The sequence below is a fragment of the Salvia splendens genome, chromosome 10 (genome assembly GCF_004379255.2).
Source record: "Salvia splendens isolate huo1 chromosome 10, SspV2, whole genome shotgun sequence".
Lineage (NCBI taxonomy): Eukaryota > Viridiplantae > Streptophyta > Magnoliopsida > Lamiales > Lamiaceae > Salvia > Salvia splendens.
In genome coordinates this window covers 7,266,214-7,282,291 of record NC_056041.1, presented here as the reverse complement: position 1 = coordinate 7,282,291, position 16,078 = coordinate 7,266,214, and the positions used below count along the sequence as shown (strand labels likewise).

The 16,078-nt window shown below is 39.8% G+C and overlaps 2 protein-coding genes and 1 non-coding gene across 3 annotated transcripts; 2 read left to right on the top strand and 1 right to left on the bottom strand.

Annotated features, from left to right (window-relative positions):
- Positions 1 to 547: 547 nt before the first annotated feature.
- Positions 548 to 620, bottom strand: TRNAK-CUU. Its single transcript has one exon. It is a non-coding gene; the product is annotated as a tRNA-Lys (tRNA).
- Positions 621 to 5,088: 4,468 nt separating this feature from the next.
- LOC121750986 (calcium-binding protein CML38-like) lies at positions 5,089 to 5,679 on the top strand. The gene has a single exon (XM_042145691.1). The coding sequence runs from the start codon at positions 5,173 to 5,175 to the stop codon at positions 5,596 to 5,598; it is 426 nt and encodes a 141-aa protein (XP_042001625.1). The 5' UTR covers positions 5,089 to 5,172; the 3' UTR covers positions 5,599 to 5,679.
- A 4,643-nt stretch (positions 5,680 to 10,322) lies between these two features.
- On the top strand, positions 10,323 to 11,166 carry LOC121750985 (calcium-binding protein CML38-like). The gene has a single exon (XM_042145690.1). It carries the CDS (start codon positions 10,417 to 10,419, stop codon positions 10,840 to 10,842), a length of 426 nt encoding a protein of 141 aa, XP_042001624.1. The 5' UTR covers positions 10,323 to 10,416; the 3' UTR covers positions 10,843 to 11,166.
- The last annotated feature ends 4,912 nt before the right edge of the window (positions 11,167 to 16,078 follow it).

Below are 16,078 nucleotides of genomic sequence, written 5' to 3'. Positions count from 1 at the left end.
AACTACTCTTCACAAGATGTCACACTTAGGATGACACTGAATTTGATGTTTTGTTTTGTGTATCAAGTGAAGAGTTAGAATATATTTTTATATTATAATGTGAGAATATTTATAAAAAAAAAAAAGAAATATGACATCTTTATTAGAAAAATAAAAAGAAAAGTAAGACACCGAGGGAGTACTATGCATCATGATTAACAAAATTTAAACACAAAAAATTGAAGCTAGGAGAATCTTTAATTGAAAACAACACAGAGTTGAGATGAAGTTTTTTTTTGGTTTGAAATTAAATACTAGAGTTAAAAATAATGAGTTTGACTGGAAATATTATAACACTCTTTTTAAGAGTATTAGCATAGAAAAATAGTTGTATTAAACTACAGAAAAATATATACAAACCACCCAGACAAACAACAGGCTGAAACACATGGGCCGGCCCTTCTAGAAACAAACGTCAAACTCCAAAAAAAACACATAAAATAAATCACATGGGCCGGCCCTTCTAGAAACAAACGTCAAACTCCAAAAAAAACACATAAAATAAAAGCGCCCACCGTGGGGCTCGAACCCACGACCACAAGGTTAAGAGCCTTGCGCTCTACCAACTGAGCTAGACGGGCTTATTATTATTTAAAAATTCGAATAAGGATATATAAGTTGGAAGGGAAGAGTATGGGTTAACGACCGTTATTCCTAATTTATCTAATAGGATTGAATTGCAATATTTATCCTTAAATTTCTTGTAACTTTTAATCATCCAAAATTTCAAAGGGATGACTGATGACTCGGCAATTAGCAAAATAGTAGTATTAAACTCGAACAAACCCCAAGCCGACTAAAGTGGTGGGTGTATCCTAAACTTGAGAAATTGGTCATCTTAGAAACAAAAGAATATATTGCTACACGTGCTGGAAAAGGGTTTGTCGGTCCCTAATAAAATTAGGACATTTTGTATTCTTGGATAAAGCAAGTGGATATTATCATAGATAGTACAGTACTACCAATGTATGCAACACGATATTCATGTGATTCGCTGATATAAAATTTGTGCAGGTTGACCAATTCACAACTAGCATTTGCCACACCACACGGAATCAACAGCCTGAAGTTAGCCACACCCGATAAGGATTCATAGCTTCGATATAATAGTTTAAACGTGACATGTACATATATATATATAAATTTTGTGGTTCTAGATATTAACTAATTAAATACCGTGTGTGTCTGTCAACATTTAGTCCCAGACATTTACCCCAAAACTCTTGAAGTAGGTAAAAACATGTAAATGTATACTCCATCATCCGTCCACCAATAAATTTTCCATTTTTACCATTTTCATTCATCTACCAAAATATTTGTTTTTTTAATATTTTTTTATAATGGACCTCATATTCCACACCTTTATCTCACTCACATTTCATTATAAAACTAATACTCCCTCCGTCTCAACTAAGTAATTGAGTCAAACTTTTGGTCACGAAGATTAAAAAATTATGTTGAAAAATAAGAGAGATGAATAAAGTAGAAAAAATAAAGAGAGAATAGAGCATGTGATGGAATAAAGTAAGAGTTACTTAATGTTTTGTTTTTAGTCAAAAAATGAAATGACTCAATTTAGTTGGTAGGGATGGAATATATAAAAGTAGGTCCCTCCTTCCACGCACTAACATTTTCCAAACACTTTCTACCACATTTCTTAAAGTTCGTGCCCGATCAAAATTGATCATGTATTGGTGGATGGAAGGAGTAATGTTCTAACAACTAAAGGTACTGAGCATTTAATTAGCATCTTGATTGTTTATATGTTTAGAATTAAAACTATATAAATGAAATATGAAATTTCGATAAAAGGCCGCAGAATTATTAAATCTGTGGGATCCTATTCCTATGTATTTAGGTAAGGTTTGTACATCAAAACTTCCATCGATATAGTCATAACATATGACGTTAACGTCAAAGACGGAGCCAGAATTTTACGAATGAGAGGGTTAAACTACAGTATTCATGTTATACTTTGAAAGTAATTGCAAATGACGCAATTACATATAAAAATACAAAATGAAACCTATATATATTTCTTGTTGGGATAGAATTCATCCTCATCCAAAATACTCCCTCCGTCCCACATAATTTGACCCAGTTTTCCATTTTGGGTCGTCCCACAAAATTTGACTCATTTCACTTTTACTATTTTTGGTAGTGGACCCCACATTCCACTAACTCATTCCTACTCACATTTAATTATAAAACTAATGGGTAAACTGCTTCTAAAATCGTGAACTTTCACAATAGTTTGGTATTTCCCGTAAACTTTAAAAGTTGCGTTAAAAATCATGAACTTTGCTTTCGGTTGCCGATTTCCCAAGCCGGGTTTTCCGGCCAGACTTGTGCTGATGTGCCGCGCTGATAATTTTTTTTAAAAAAAATCACCTCATTGCTGACGTGGCATGATGACTAAGCATTCTATTAGTATTTTTTTAAATTTTCCTCCCAGCTATAATTAAATCATATTTTAAAATAATAATTAATAAAATTAACACACCTTACTCCATCCTTCGTTTTCGGCAAATCACATTCATATTTCTAACCTCACCTCTTCACTCTATCCCTCTCTCAAATTCGATTTCTCCGTTCAATCTCCAATCACAAAATCGGAACCGATCGATTCGGTAATGTCGAGAGTCGCGGTGGCGTAATCGGCGAAGAGGCAGCCGCTGCTTACGAAGGCGGGGCGGCGGTGTGTTGCTGTTGCCCCTGCGCAATGGTGCATCTCCTGATCTGTCCGTGTTCCGCCTCCCGAGGGGGCTGTGGCGGAAGAAGAAGCTGAAGATGCTGCTAAGGAAGAAGAAGCAGCGGAATTCGCCGGAGAAGGCGGCGGATGATCGGCGGAATTCGGATTTCCTCGGCGGCGACGAGGCAGAGGAAGGGGAGGGGGTGAAAACGGAAGTCGTTGAACGGGAGGATCGGCGGAGATCGGACTTCCTACGGCGTGACATTCGTGACCGTCAATCCGCCGGGGCCGCCGTTGTCGGCGGAGACGAAAACGCCGGTGTCCGAATCGCTGAATGCTTCGATTGAATCGGGGTCGACGGGATATTGGGGATTTCTCTGTTGGGTATCTCCGTCGGGCGAGGGAGATAGCGGAGAGGGGAGACTGGCCAGCGGTAGATGATGGTGGAGGTGGAAGGAGACTGATTTGGGTGAAGTGAAGTGAGGAGAGTGGAGAAGGTCTGAAGGGAGTTGACTGTTGACTGATTTTTTGAAATTTTAATTTTTTTTCAACAACACAAACGACGTCGTTTTGTGCTCCGGCTGCCAAGTCACGCTTCCGGATGCCACATAAGATAAGTTTATGCCGGAAAACTACAGGGTCGGGTCGTTTGGGAAATTTGCACAACCCGGCAAAGTTCATGATTTTTAAAGCAACTTTTAAAGTTTACGGGAAATACCAAACTATCATGAAAGTTCACGATTTTAGAAGCAATTTACCCTAAAACTAATATATAAAAGTGGGACCCACATTCCACTAACTTTTTCAACTCACTTTTCATTACATTTCTTAAAACTCGTGCCCGGTCAAAGTGTCCCAAATTATGTGGGACGGAGGGAGTATCTAATACCGTGTTGTTTGTACCTAAAATCCACATTTGGTGGTTACAGTTACTGCCGTTATACCAATCATAACTTTGACTATTGACTCCGCGATTCATATATTGGAATGCAGTAATTTATGTCATTCTCTAACTATCAAAACATATTTATTTTATATCTCTATTCACATAATTTATTATCAATTTCTTTGTGAAAACCGTACATGTTTTGCCATGTTGGAACGTTTACAAATAAAATTAGGCAAAACGTACATAAATGTACGTACATGATCGAACTTTTTTAACATTTTACATTGAAAATCGATTTATAAATATTAATTGATTTAAAATAAATTTTATACTAATTATTTTACAACACTTCAAAAAAATTGAAATTTTAACTTAAGTATTTGTATATTTAAGAAAACTTTTTTTTATTGACACAAAATTTCTAGGGCTGGCAAATCGTGCGGATTGGATCGTTATAGGGTCAACCTGATAATGACCCAACCCAATAAGGCCTAACCTGACCCCGACCTGTTAAGGAAACTGTAAATCCGAACACGAACCCGACCTGCTACCTTCAAATCCGAACACGACCCGCACCCGACACGAACCTGTTATCGACACGATATAATATGGGTTGACACGACACGATAACAACCCGAACCTGATATTACACGATTAAAACCTAATATTACACGATTAAACCTTAATTTTTAACCTAATTTACACAATTAAAATTCATTTTATACTATTTAAACCTAATTTATAAGAAATTAAAAAATTAAAGCAATATATTTTTTTAAATAATAATAAAAATAATAATATTATTTCTTAATGGGTTACCCGTATCCGACCCGCATCCGACCTGAACCCAACCCGAAATTACCGGGTTCTTAATGGGTCACTCAATAAGGACATGGATCCAATAAGACTTGACCCCAACCCAATAATTTCGTGCGGATTCGTGTCAGATTATCGTGTCGAAAATTGTCAGCCCTAAAAATTTCTATATCAATTCTCTCTTATTGCTACATAATAATACAACAAAATAATAAAATTAATTTTTAATTAAATTTAAAAATCTAAAATTATTATGTACATGTATAATTATGTACATTTATCTTTTATACATAGAAAATAAGACTCACCTTCTATTATCTTTTTCCATCATTTTTTTATAAAGTTAAACATTATTTTTAAATTTCCATGTATTATATAAAATACATATACACAAATTTATTATTATTATTGTTTATTTTTAAGAAGAGCTTAATTAATAATTTCAATATTTAGTTTAACTAATTTGTGTGGTATCTGTAATGAATAATCTATGTATTTATTGAATTCAAACTAAGTAGATACGGCTAAACTAAAAACAAGGTTCGCCGCAGTTTCCCCCTTTGTTGGAAGCAGCACGCAGTATTTTTAAATTATTGTCAACCTCATCACGCGTCCTTCACAACTCTCTATAAATAACCCAAACGTAACCTAAATTCAAACAATCACCCTAAAATCTCAAAACAAGTCATTTAAACCACTTCTAGGATTTCACATCAAATTCTACACATAATTTCCTATGGAGAAATACGAGCAATACAAGCGCGTTTTCAGCCACTTCGATTCCAACGGCGACGGCAAAATAAGCCCCGAGGAGCTGCGCCAGTGCGTGGCCTCGATCGGCGGCGACATGGCGGCTGAAGAGGCGGAGGCGGCGGTGGCGCTGATGGACTCGGATGGGGACGAGTTGTTGTGTTTGGAGGATTTCGTGAAGATAGTGGAGGGAGCGGAGGAGGAAGAGAAGCAGAGCGATTTGAAGGCGGCGTTCAAGCTGTACGCGCCGGAGGGAAGCGCGTGCATTACTCCCGAGAGCTTGAAGAGAATGCTAAATAGATTGGGGCAGAGAAGGAGTGTTCACGACTGCAAGAATATGATCGCCCCTTTTGATATCAATGGCGACGGAGTTCTCAATTTCGACGAGTTTAAGATTATGATGTCGTGTTGATTGGAGTTTATGTTTTTCCTTTTCTAATTTCTTATTTAGTCTGTATATAAATTCAATTCAATTCAATTCAATTATTCACCACTGATTGCGTTGTTTTGTTTTTCTGAGGTCTGTGTTCTTTAACTGCATTTTGCCGCCAGAATTCGAAACTAAATTAGAAAATATGCTTGACGTAATTAATGTGCTAGTATGTTGAAACGCATTGAACCTAGCTTGGTTTGAGTTATCCAATCCATTGTCACGGTCCTCCTAACCTTGCATCACTAAATCTACCAAATTTTATACCTAAAAACTCGTATGGCCTAACTTCAGTGGACACTTCATAAACCCTGTAAAGTGTAAACATTTTCTCAATTTATCTGGACTTTGTAAATTTTTTATCCTTATATAAACCCATACACTATACTACTCCATCACACAAAATAATTGACAATCACACAAAATATGAAATTACATTTACGACACAGATACGCGAAAATTCAATAATATTATTTAAATTAAAAAAGTACATTAAAAATACATTAATTTAAAAAATATATATTAAAAAATACATTAATTTAAAAAAAACCCGACCTCCGGCTCACTCCTCGTCTCCGTCGCCCCCGTCGCCACCGTCGCCGCCGATCGCTCGTGCAAAGCGCGTATATATAGTGTTTCGAAAATTAAAAAAAAAAAAGAAAATTTCGCTCGCCGATCGCTCGCCTGTCTGGAGCCTGCAATGGCGGCGAGCGCATCGCTCAGCGCTCGCGCTCGCCGGTTACAATGGTTCGGCGAGCGCCGGAGATCGGCTAGCCGGTCCGCTCGCCGCCATTGTGGATGCTCTAAAACTCCTTTCATTTAAATATCTTATTTGATTTTTTTTTTCTTACTCTTCAATAAGTGTCCTATTTCAAATATCAAAGTAGAATTATACAATTATAACCCTTTTATTCTAATTTAATAATTTATGAAATTTTATATTTAGCTGTATATGTATTTATTATGATAATTAATAAGATTGCAAATGTAATTTTTTTATTTATAAATAAAAACTGAAGGGGTGCATGTGGCCACGTGATAAAATACATCTGAGAGATTATCCATTCGTTTCAATTGGAGGCATCAAATACAAATCTACGTGTGGTGAAAGTGATCGAAACATATCAAACCAATTATCAGAGCACCCGCAACGTGGGCCGCAGGCATTCCGCGTTTCGTTCCTTCGGAACAAAACCGTAGCGGAACGCGTTACGGCGATGCGTTTCGTCGCGGTTCCGTTCCCATGCCGTCCCGGGTGCCGTCGGTACGAGACGCGGCACGGTCTGTGCCGCCACGCGCCGAGGCGACGTGGCGGCCTCTCATTCGATGCGTGACGCCCACTCGCTGCCCCGCGAGGTGACGCAATAATTCGTTTTTTTTTAAATCGAATTTAATAAATAAAATTTTTTTTTGCAACGGTATTGTTACCGTTTTTTTTGCCGTTATTTATTTATTTATTTATTTATTTTTAATTTATTTACTCTATAAATACTCTTATTTCATACTCATTTCACTCACAAACACACATCTATTCCTCTCAAATCCTCTCTATTTCCACCCCAATTTTCATCTCAAATCAACTCTGTTTTTCTTCTCCCAAATTTAATCAAACTAATGGATCATTTTGAACAAATGCGTCAAATATTGGAACAATCACTTGAAGAAGATCGACGACGGGAGGAGGAAGAAGCCGCGCCGCCCCAACGACGCTCCCGTACGTACATCCATCGTAACCGGGAGGAAGCCGCCGCAAGGTTAGTACGCGACTACTTCTGCGATAACCCGGTTTGGGGAGATACGTACTTCCGTCGCCGTTTCCGCATGGGGAAACCGTTATTTCTCCACATCGCCAATACTTTGGCAGCCCGGGAAGAGTTCTTCGAGGAAGGGTTCAACGCGGTCGGCCGTCCCAGCCACACGACGCTGCAGAAATGTATTGCAGCAATCCGCCAGCTTGCGACTGGACAAACGGCCGACATGTTCGACGAATACCTCCACATCGGAGACAGCACAGGGCGAATGTGCTTGCTCAAATTCTGCAAAGGCGTCCGGGCAGCCTTCACCGACGAATTTCTCCGGAGGCCAAGCACGACCGATTGTCTGTTCCTGCTCGACCTTCACGAAACAGTGCACGGATTCCCCGGGATGCTCGGCAGCGTCGATTGCATGCACTGGCAATGGAAGAATTGCCCGGTGGCGTGGAAGGGGTCCTACACGAGCGGCCACAAAGGCACCCACCCAACTGTTATACTCGAGGCCGTTGCCGACTACCGCCTTTGGATCTGGCACGCGTACTTCGGGGTTCCCGGGTCGAACAACGACGTAAACGTGCTCCACCAGCCCGACCTCTTGACCGAAGTTTTGGATGGTAAAGCGCCGGCCATCAACTTCGTCGCCAACAACCGGCTTTATAAAATGGGGTACTATCTCGCCGATGGCATCTACCCGAAGTGGCCTACCTTCGTGAAGACGTCCAGTGGGTCTGCGAACCCAAAGCAGGCTCTTTTTGCGCAGAAGCAGGAGGCCGCTCGCAAGGATGTGGAGAGGGCATTCGGGGTTCTCCAAGCGCGCTTCAACATCATCAAAGCCCCGGCTCGTACGTGGTTCATGGAGAACATGGTCGACATCATGTATACGTGCATAATCTTGCACAACATGATTGTCCAAGACGAAGGACCCGAGGCGGGAAATTGGTTCGACCCCGAATCCCCCGGAAGCTCAACCGCAAGTAGTCCGCCTCGAAGTGGAGCGCATCCGTCTATACAACAACGGTTATCTATTCGTGCAAGGACACGCGACTCTAGCGCACACACCCAACTCCAACAGGATCTTATTGAGCACATTTGGGCAAACTTTGGCGGATGAAATTATTAAAATTGTGTACTTTTATTTTTTTAGGATTTTAATTGTGTGCTTTTTATTTTTTTAAGTTTAAGTTGTAACTTTGTTTTAATGTTGTGTATTTTTTAATAAAGTGTGTTTGTTTTTTATCAAAGTGTGTTTGTTTTAATTGAATTGAGTTGGAAATAAAAATAAAAAATGAAATTGAATGTATAGTAATTTAAGGAACGGTTAAGGAACGGAGGGTTGCAGGTTCCGTTCCTTAGTTAAGGAATGGAGTAAAAAAGTACAGTGAGGCCCGTAAATAGTAGTTTAAGGAACGGTATAGGAACAACGTTGTGGATGACCTCATCATCTCGCGTAACGACACCAATTTCATGCCCATTTGTCATTGAATCGAGGGTAGAAAAGTCAATCATTCTAAATCAACGAATCTTCGCAACAGTCCACTAAAACTAATTGCCACGTATTAAACACAAAAAATCACATAATATGCACACATCATGCCCAATATTTTTACATATAGATCCTTTGTCGACAGTTGGATTATAGCTCACTGCAAATTGCACAATTATTATTAATTTCTCTTGAGTTGAACAATGACACTAATCATGTATCTGACAGAGACCAGAAATTTATTGTGTGTGCAATTTGGTATTGAAACTGGGAATAGGATCATCACCGTCGGATTACCACTAATCATGTTGATGTAATCGTGACAAGGATTAATACCGATCACTTGGACCAATCAATTGCAACTCTTCTACTAGTATATTTTGGTTTATTTATTTGGGACATTTAATTTTTTTTAATATTTTAAGTTGGCTTTTTCATCGTGTCAAGAGACTCACGACGATTGTATGGGCATCGATCAAATCAATCTTTTCAATGACTCGTCTAAGTATTCCATACCACCAATACTTTGTATAGGATATTGCGAGAATCGTGAAAATGACGATAACTTAACTTACATTTTTTAAGTGTAATAAATTGAATGCTATGCAGTAAACTTTTTTATGTATACACAACACGTATAATTTAATAGCCGTGTCCTTTTTTTATGTATACACAACAAGGATAACCACCGTACTTGATGTGTCCTTTCTTCTTGAATCAGCCGTGTCAAATACATCGTCTATTTCATTAATTCTATGAAATTCTTACTAATTACTCACTTTGTTCCATAGTAGTGGGACATTTTTTTTGGCACAAAGATTAAGAGAAAATTGTCTAATGTATTAAATAAAAAATAATAAGTTATAGATGAAAAAGTGGAGAGAACAAAATAAAATAGAGGAAAAGTAAGTGAGAAGAAATGTGTTGACTTTTAGTAAAAAGATAAATGACTCCACTGCTACGGAAAGTATTAAAATGACAAAATGAGTCTACTCGTATAGAAAGGAGTTAATTTGGGTACTAGAAATGTGATATCCTTGTTGATTTATATACAAAGTATATACTATTTAATTCTTCATTACACATTGTAAAATTTAGATACTTTTTCCCTTCGAGGGAATGGGATGACCCATGGTGAGAACTGAACTCTGTATTCTCCACTGGATAGTCTTCAACTTTTTAAATATCTTCAAAGAAAAAAATAGAATATTCTTTTATTCAACAACAAATTTATATTCAATAATCTAATAAAATATATAACAAATTTTATTATAAATATCACATCAACAAAATAGAGTATACGTTAATTAAATTCTTAAGCGTTTTGAAGACGTAGGCGAAGTTATTGATAATGTCAAACAGCCTTCGCTGCTGCTTCCCATTACTCTGGACTTATAGGAAAAGGACACGTCATCATTCTCCGCGTACCCTTTACAACACAACACCTATAAATACCGCAAACTCCATCGCTACGAACCCATCCACAAACAAAATATCTTCATTCCTGATTCAATCAATTAGACCTTACTTTTCTCTCAAATTCCGCATCTCACGAATTCATCGATGGAGAAATTCGAGCAATACGAGAGAGTGTTCAGCCACTTCGATTCGGACGGCGACGGCAGAATAAGCCCGGAGGAGCTGCGGCAGTGCGTGGCCTCGATCGGCGGCGACATGGCGGCGGCTGAGGCGGAGGCCGCGGTGGCGCTGACGGATTCGGACGGGGACGGGTTGCTGAGTTTGGAGGATTTCGTTAAGGTAGTGGAGGGGGCGGGGGAGGATGAAAAGCAGAGCGATTTGAAGGCGGCGTTTGAGCTGTACGCGCCGGAGGGAAGCGCGTGCATTACTCCCGAGAGCTTGAAGAGAATGCTGAGCAGATTGGGGCAGAGAAGAAGCGTCCACGATTGCAAAAATATGATCGCCTCTTTTGATCTCAACGGCGATGGAGTCCTCAATTTCGACGAGTTTAAGATTATGATGACCTGCTGAGCTGATTATGATGACTATGGATTGAATAATCGATAGTTTTATGTTTTTGTTCCACATTTGATATTTATTTCTGCATATAAAATCCAATTTAACTTTGATACAATCAGTGGCGGACATGGCTATTTCTTTTGTTGTTCGGGGCGACGCCGGAGGCAAATGGAGGGGGCGAACATGGTAATTTTACATCCCGATAAGGGGAAAATAGTCGCACGGAGGGGGCGACCGCCCCCTCCTGCCCCCCCTAGATCCGCCACTGGATACAATGATTATTTGTTTCTACTGATCCTCTTATTGACAGAGTATAGAATGTGCTGACTTAATTAAGTAACTGGAAATCTTTACTGATAATGAAAAATGTAATGCGACGAGCAAAAAAAATACTCATAAATAGAGTACATGATTATTTTTTAGATGAAAGTACTAATTAATTCATATAAAAATAATTAATTTAATCATTAGTTATGCTGATAGCTAGTAATGAATGCTGTTGATATACAGTTAATACTGACAGTGTCAATAAATGAAACATTTCTTTTTGTACGTGACTTACAAAAAAATTATTTAGTCAATTAAATGGAAAATAACAGAATATAGTAATAAAATATGAGAAAAGTGAAAATAGACTAAATATATTGTTTTTAAATAAAGTATTCAATCATAATAAGATACCAAAAAAATGAATACTCTATACTAGTGTATCACTCAACTAAAATGAGATGGAAAAATATCTCACTTTTATTCCTCACATACTCACATATCATTAGAATTACTGCACCGGTTTATAAAAAATAGTATTGGTTGTAGACAACACGTGTTTTAATGTAAAATTAATAAAATAAAGAATAAATAGAGATAAAATAATTAAAATAATATTAGTGAAAAATGAAGATACCCGCCACATTAGTTAAGCATCTCCAAGAGAAAAATGGATGATATACTTCTCATTATCTCCTAAAAAAGATAAATATAGTAGTACCTTCTTAAAAAGCGGAGTGCGGAGTAGTGAATTCTAAGGAAAGAATTTAAATTGAAAAATGTATACAAAAACAATTATCATATTTACCTTTTGGGTGGATAAGAAGTAAATAAATACTATAGTATAGTCTCTTCAAAATTGAATATGATATTATACTTTCTCGAATATCTTTCCCATCGGTGAGGTAATTTTTATGAAAAAGAGGTAAATAGTATGATAGTTATTTCTCTTTACTTCTATATTTATCCTCTCCATTGGATGTGATTTTAGGAAAAATTTAATAATACTTAATAAATAGAGAATAAGTTTAATAGACAATCCCCAATAAAAAAACAAACATTTTTTTGTTAAAGAAAGTAGTACGTTATAAGGAAAAGTATGTGAAAAAAATGAATGAAATATTAGTTATACTCTTATATATTAAGAATTGAATAAAATGAGTTAATTGATGTAATGTCTTTTTTTAAAAATAAAAAAATATATTTTATAAGATGATATGAATCCTTCAATGATGGAGATCGGTGTAATTCAGATACGTAGTTCAACGAATCGGTGTAATCCTTCAATGATTTCCTGAAATTTTAATGATTTAGGTCAACATGAAAAATACTACATTCATCTACTATTAAGTTATTAATCGTTTTTAAAGTGAACAACTCAAGTTTTAATGTAAAACTATAAAAATATGAAAATTATAATTGTAGGAGTGCGTAATTATTAATTGAGAATAAGAATCACAATTAAATTTGACCCATCTATAGTTTTCATAAATAAATACAAAAGACTAGCGTTAGTGCAAGTCCTTCCGTATTAAAAACGTATGGAAGTCGATAATAATAACTAAAACAGGCTTCCTCTTTGCTTCATAATAACCGTACCAAGTTATTTCGAATAATGGCCCAAAAACAACTCAACATTCCGCGTTGCCCACAACTCTATATATACCTCAAACTCAAACCTTACTTCCACAATAAAAAATCCAAACATTACAATTCCATCTTACTTTTTGAATTCCGATCGACATCCTTACTAATTCCTCAATGGAGAAATACGAACAATACGAGAGAGTTTTCAGCCACTTCGACTCAAACAACGACGCCAAAATAAGCCCCGAGGAGCTGCGCCAGTGTGTAGCCTCGATCGGCGGCGAGTCTAACTGGATTTATTATAAAATCAAATTAAATTTTTTACTCGGCTGTTTTATAATGAAGTACAATTGTTTAAGAGTATTTCTCCAAATTGAATTGTCACTAACTATTACAATAAGATGGCAAAGCGCATTAATAATGTTGATGAGTCCGCGAATTGTTGATGTTAGTAAATGCAGGAAAATACAGATCACGACACAGAGAATTTTACGTGGTTCGATTTACTGAGGTAAATCTACGTCCACGGGGAGAAATGGGGGCAGGTTTGTATTGCTTGATCTGGAATTACAGCTTACAACACAGACTTGCTATATGGTATTTTTCTCTAGAGAGCTTCCAACCCCTTTCTATCAGATCTAAGTTCTATTTATACATTGAACTAAGATCGTGGCTTACATCATCACTCTAGGTCGTGGAGGTCGTGTAGGTCATGGCCTAAGATCGTGGCCTGAGTTGACGCCACGTGGTAGTGGGTGTGTTGGAAGTTGTGGAAATCCTGCATGGGTCCACTAACTCCTTGTTCGGTCGAAAACTGAGACCGAACTGCTTTGGTTGCCGATCTGAGAGTAGAGCTTGATGCCGACCTGAGAGCAGAGCTTGGTTGGCTTTTACCGAGCTGTAGGCTGAGGCCGAACTCTTTGGTAATGCCGAACTCGCAGAGCTTGATTGCTCGGCTTTTACCGAGCTGTAGGCTGAGGCCGAACTCTTTGGTAATGTCGAACTCATACTCTTCCTTGGGCTTTGGGCTGATGGGCCGTCATTGCTGTCGGGCTTGTTTAGTTCGCACCCCATCACTACCCCCCCCCGAAAGACGAAATGAATCACTTCGGCGAAGCGAGTCACTTCGGCATTCTGGATAAAGGTACGGGGGAGGCTGACGTCAGGGGACGTGCCTTGCATGTGGCTGCATTAAATGCGACAGTAAAATCCGGCCGTTGAATCCTGAAAAGGTGGGATTCGAAATGGTGCGACGATTTTGAAATCTTCGCCGAATCTGATAAATACCTCCCTTCTTCATCATTGAAGCACTTTTGCGACTGCTTCTTCTGCACTCTATCTCCTTTGCGAAAATTCTCTCTCCGCTTTCAAGAACTTCTTCAGACTTTCTTCACCTTCAAAAAGTGAGAAAAATGTCTTCTTCTTCTTCGGAGTCGGGTAGCGGTAGGAAAGGGGATAAGGGGTCTCCTAGCCGGAAAGAATCCGGGGAGAAGACCGTAGAGTACTTTCACAGCGTCTTGAGTAAGGACACCGTGATATCTCTACACGAAAAATATCTTCTTCCCGGGGGGAAGGCGGTGGTTCCCCGACGATGATCATAGGGCTAACGACCCGCCGGAGGGTTATGCCACCGTTTACGAAGCCTGCTTAGAATGCGGGCTTCGTTTCCCTCTTCCCCCACCTTTTGTAGAGCTTCTTGATTTTTTTCAACTCCCTTTAGGTCAGGTGACTCCGAACTCTTGGAGGCACTTATCGGCTTTTGCTGCCGAACTGCGTAGGCTAAATAAGGATCTGTCTCTGAGGGCAATCCTTAATTTTTTCCAGTTTAAAAGGAAGGGATCTTGGTTTTACTTGATCCCCTTACAGCCTTTTAGGGCCTTCTGCAAAACCAAGTGGCCGAAATGGCAAAACCGTTTCTTTTTTTATAATAGGACTTCGGCTCCGGGCTTTCCTTGGAGAAGGCCGAAGTCCGTGATTCCCCATCCTCGGTTAGAACCGTTGGCCGAGCTCGAGGGCGAGCTCAATAAGATTCCTATGATTAGGAAACAGTATTCGGAAACTGAGCTCGTCAAGGGCGACCTCGTGTTCAATATCTCGCCTTCGGACGAAGAGGCCGAGGGTGAGGATTCTCTTTTATGCTTTACTGCTTTAGCGGCGAAAACTAACTTTGTTTTCTTGCTTTTTGGCAGTGTACATGCTGAATAAGGCTATCCGAAAGTCCTCCGGGCTTGAGGAGCCGGAGAAAGAGAAGGCTACCAGCTCGGCGCCTGATGCCGAGAAGAATCCGAAGAGGCAAAAGACCTCTTCGGGTCCAAAGAAGCCGGAGTCGACTTCGGCAAGTAGGAAGGGGAAGACCCAGAAGCCCCCGAGAGCGCCAGAGAAAGACGTGGTCTTGGCGCCTCCTTCGGAGCATATCTGTGAGCCATTTTTATGGCCCACGGACTTCGCCGAGGTGAATTGTCTTCTTGATTCTTTGGCTTGGCTTCTGTCCTGTATTTTTGGTGCCCTCTGTTGACTTTTTTCCTTATCCATTTTCAGAGGAACGATATGCTCTCCAAGCTCGTCGCCGTCGAACTCTCCAAAGCGTCCAACGACTATGCTGAGATGCAGAGGAAATTGGCGGCTGCTTGTCACCGGGCCGAGCAGGTCGAGGCAAACTTTGAGAAAGCCAGAGCTGCTAGGATTTCGGCCCAGGATGAAGCTCAGCTTGCCAAAAACCAGCTCGTCATCCAGCGAGAGCAGACGAAACGGAGTGATGCTGCCGCCGTGGTTGCCCAGGGGGAGGCTCTCCGTGTTTACACGGAGAAACTCTTTTTGAGCAGCCAGTTCTCGGCTTTTGTCGGTAGTCTGGTAAGGCTAATTGCCGATAAGGGCGAGCAGGGGGCCGACGTCGTGCTGCCTCTGTACAGCCGAGAGATAGCAGCTCGGCTTCAGAATCTGCCGCTCCTTGAGGAGCTCGCTTCATCCTCGGTCCTGCTTTCTGCAGACCGAGTCCGGAGTTGTCGAGCTGATCGGGACGAGAACCTGGAGGCTATCTTTGCCTCCGTGGGACCCGTTTCACCCGCTTCGACTTACAACGGAGAGGGTGAGGCCGAGCCGCTGGAGCTGGAGGCCGAAGTCGAGCGGGCCGGGCATCCGGAGAAGGAAGCCGATCAGGAGGCGGAGGCGAGGCCGGCAGGATGCGAGGCCGAGGCTGAGGTAGCTCAGGAGAAAGAAGCTGAACCAGACCAAGGAGCCGGAGACGAAGCTGGCGGAGTATGATTTCGTCTCCCTTCTCTTAGTCTAGTTTCTTCCTTGTACGGTGGCCTTGAAGCCCTCTTAGTGTAAAAAATTTTCCTTGTGAATGAAAAATTCTCTACACTTGTCTTCGTATAGCTTTTCGTACTCGCCTTTA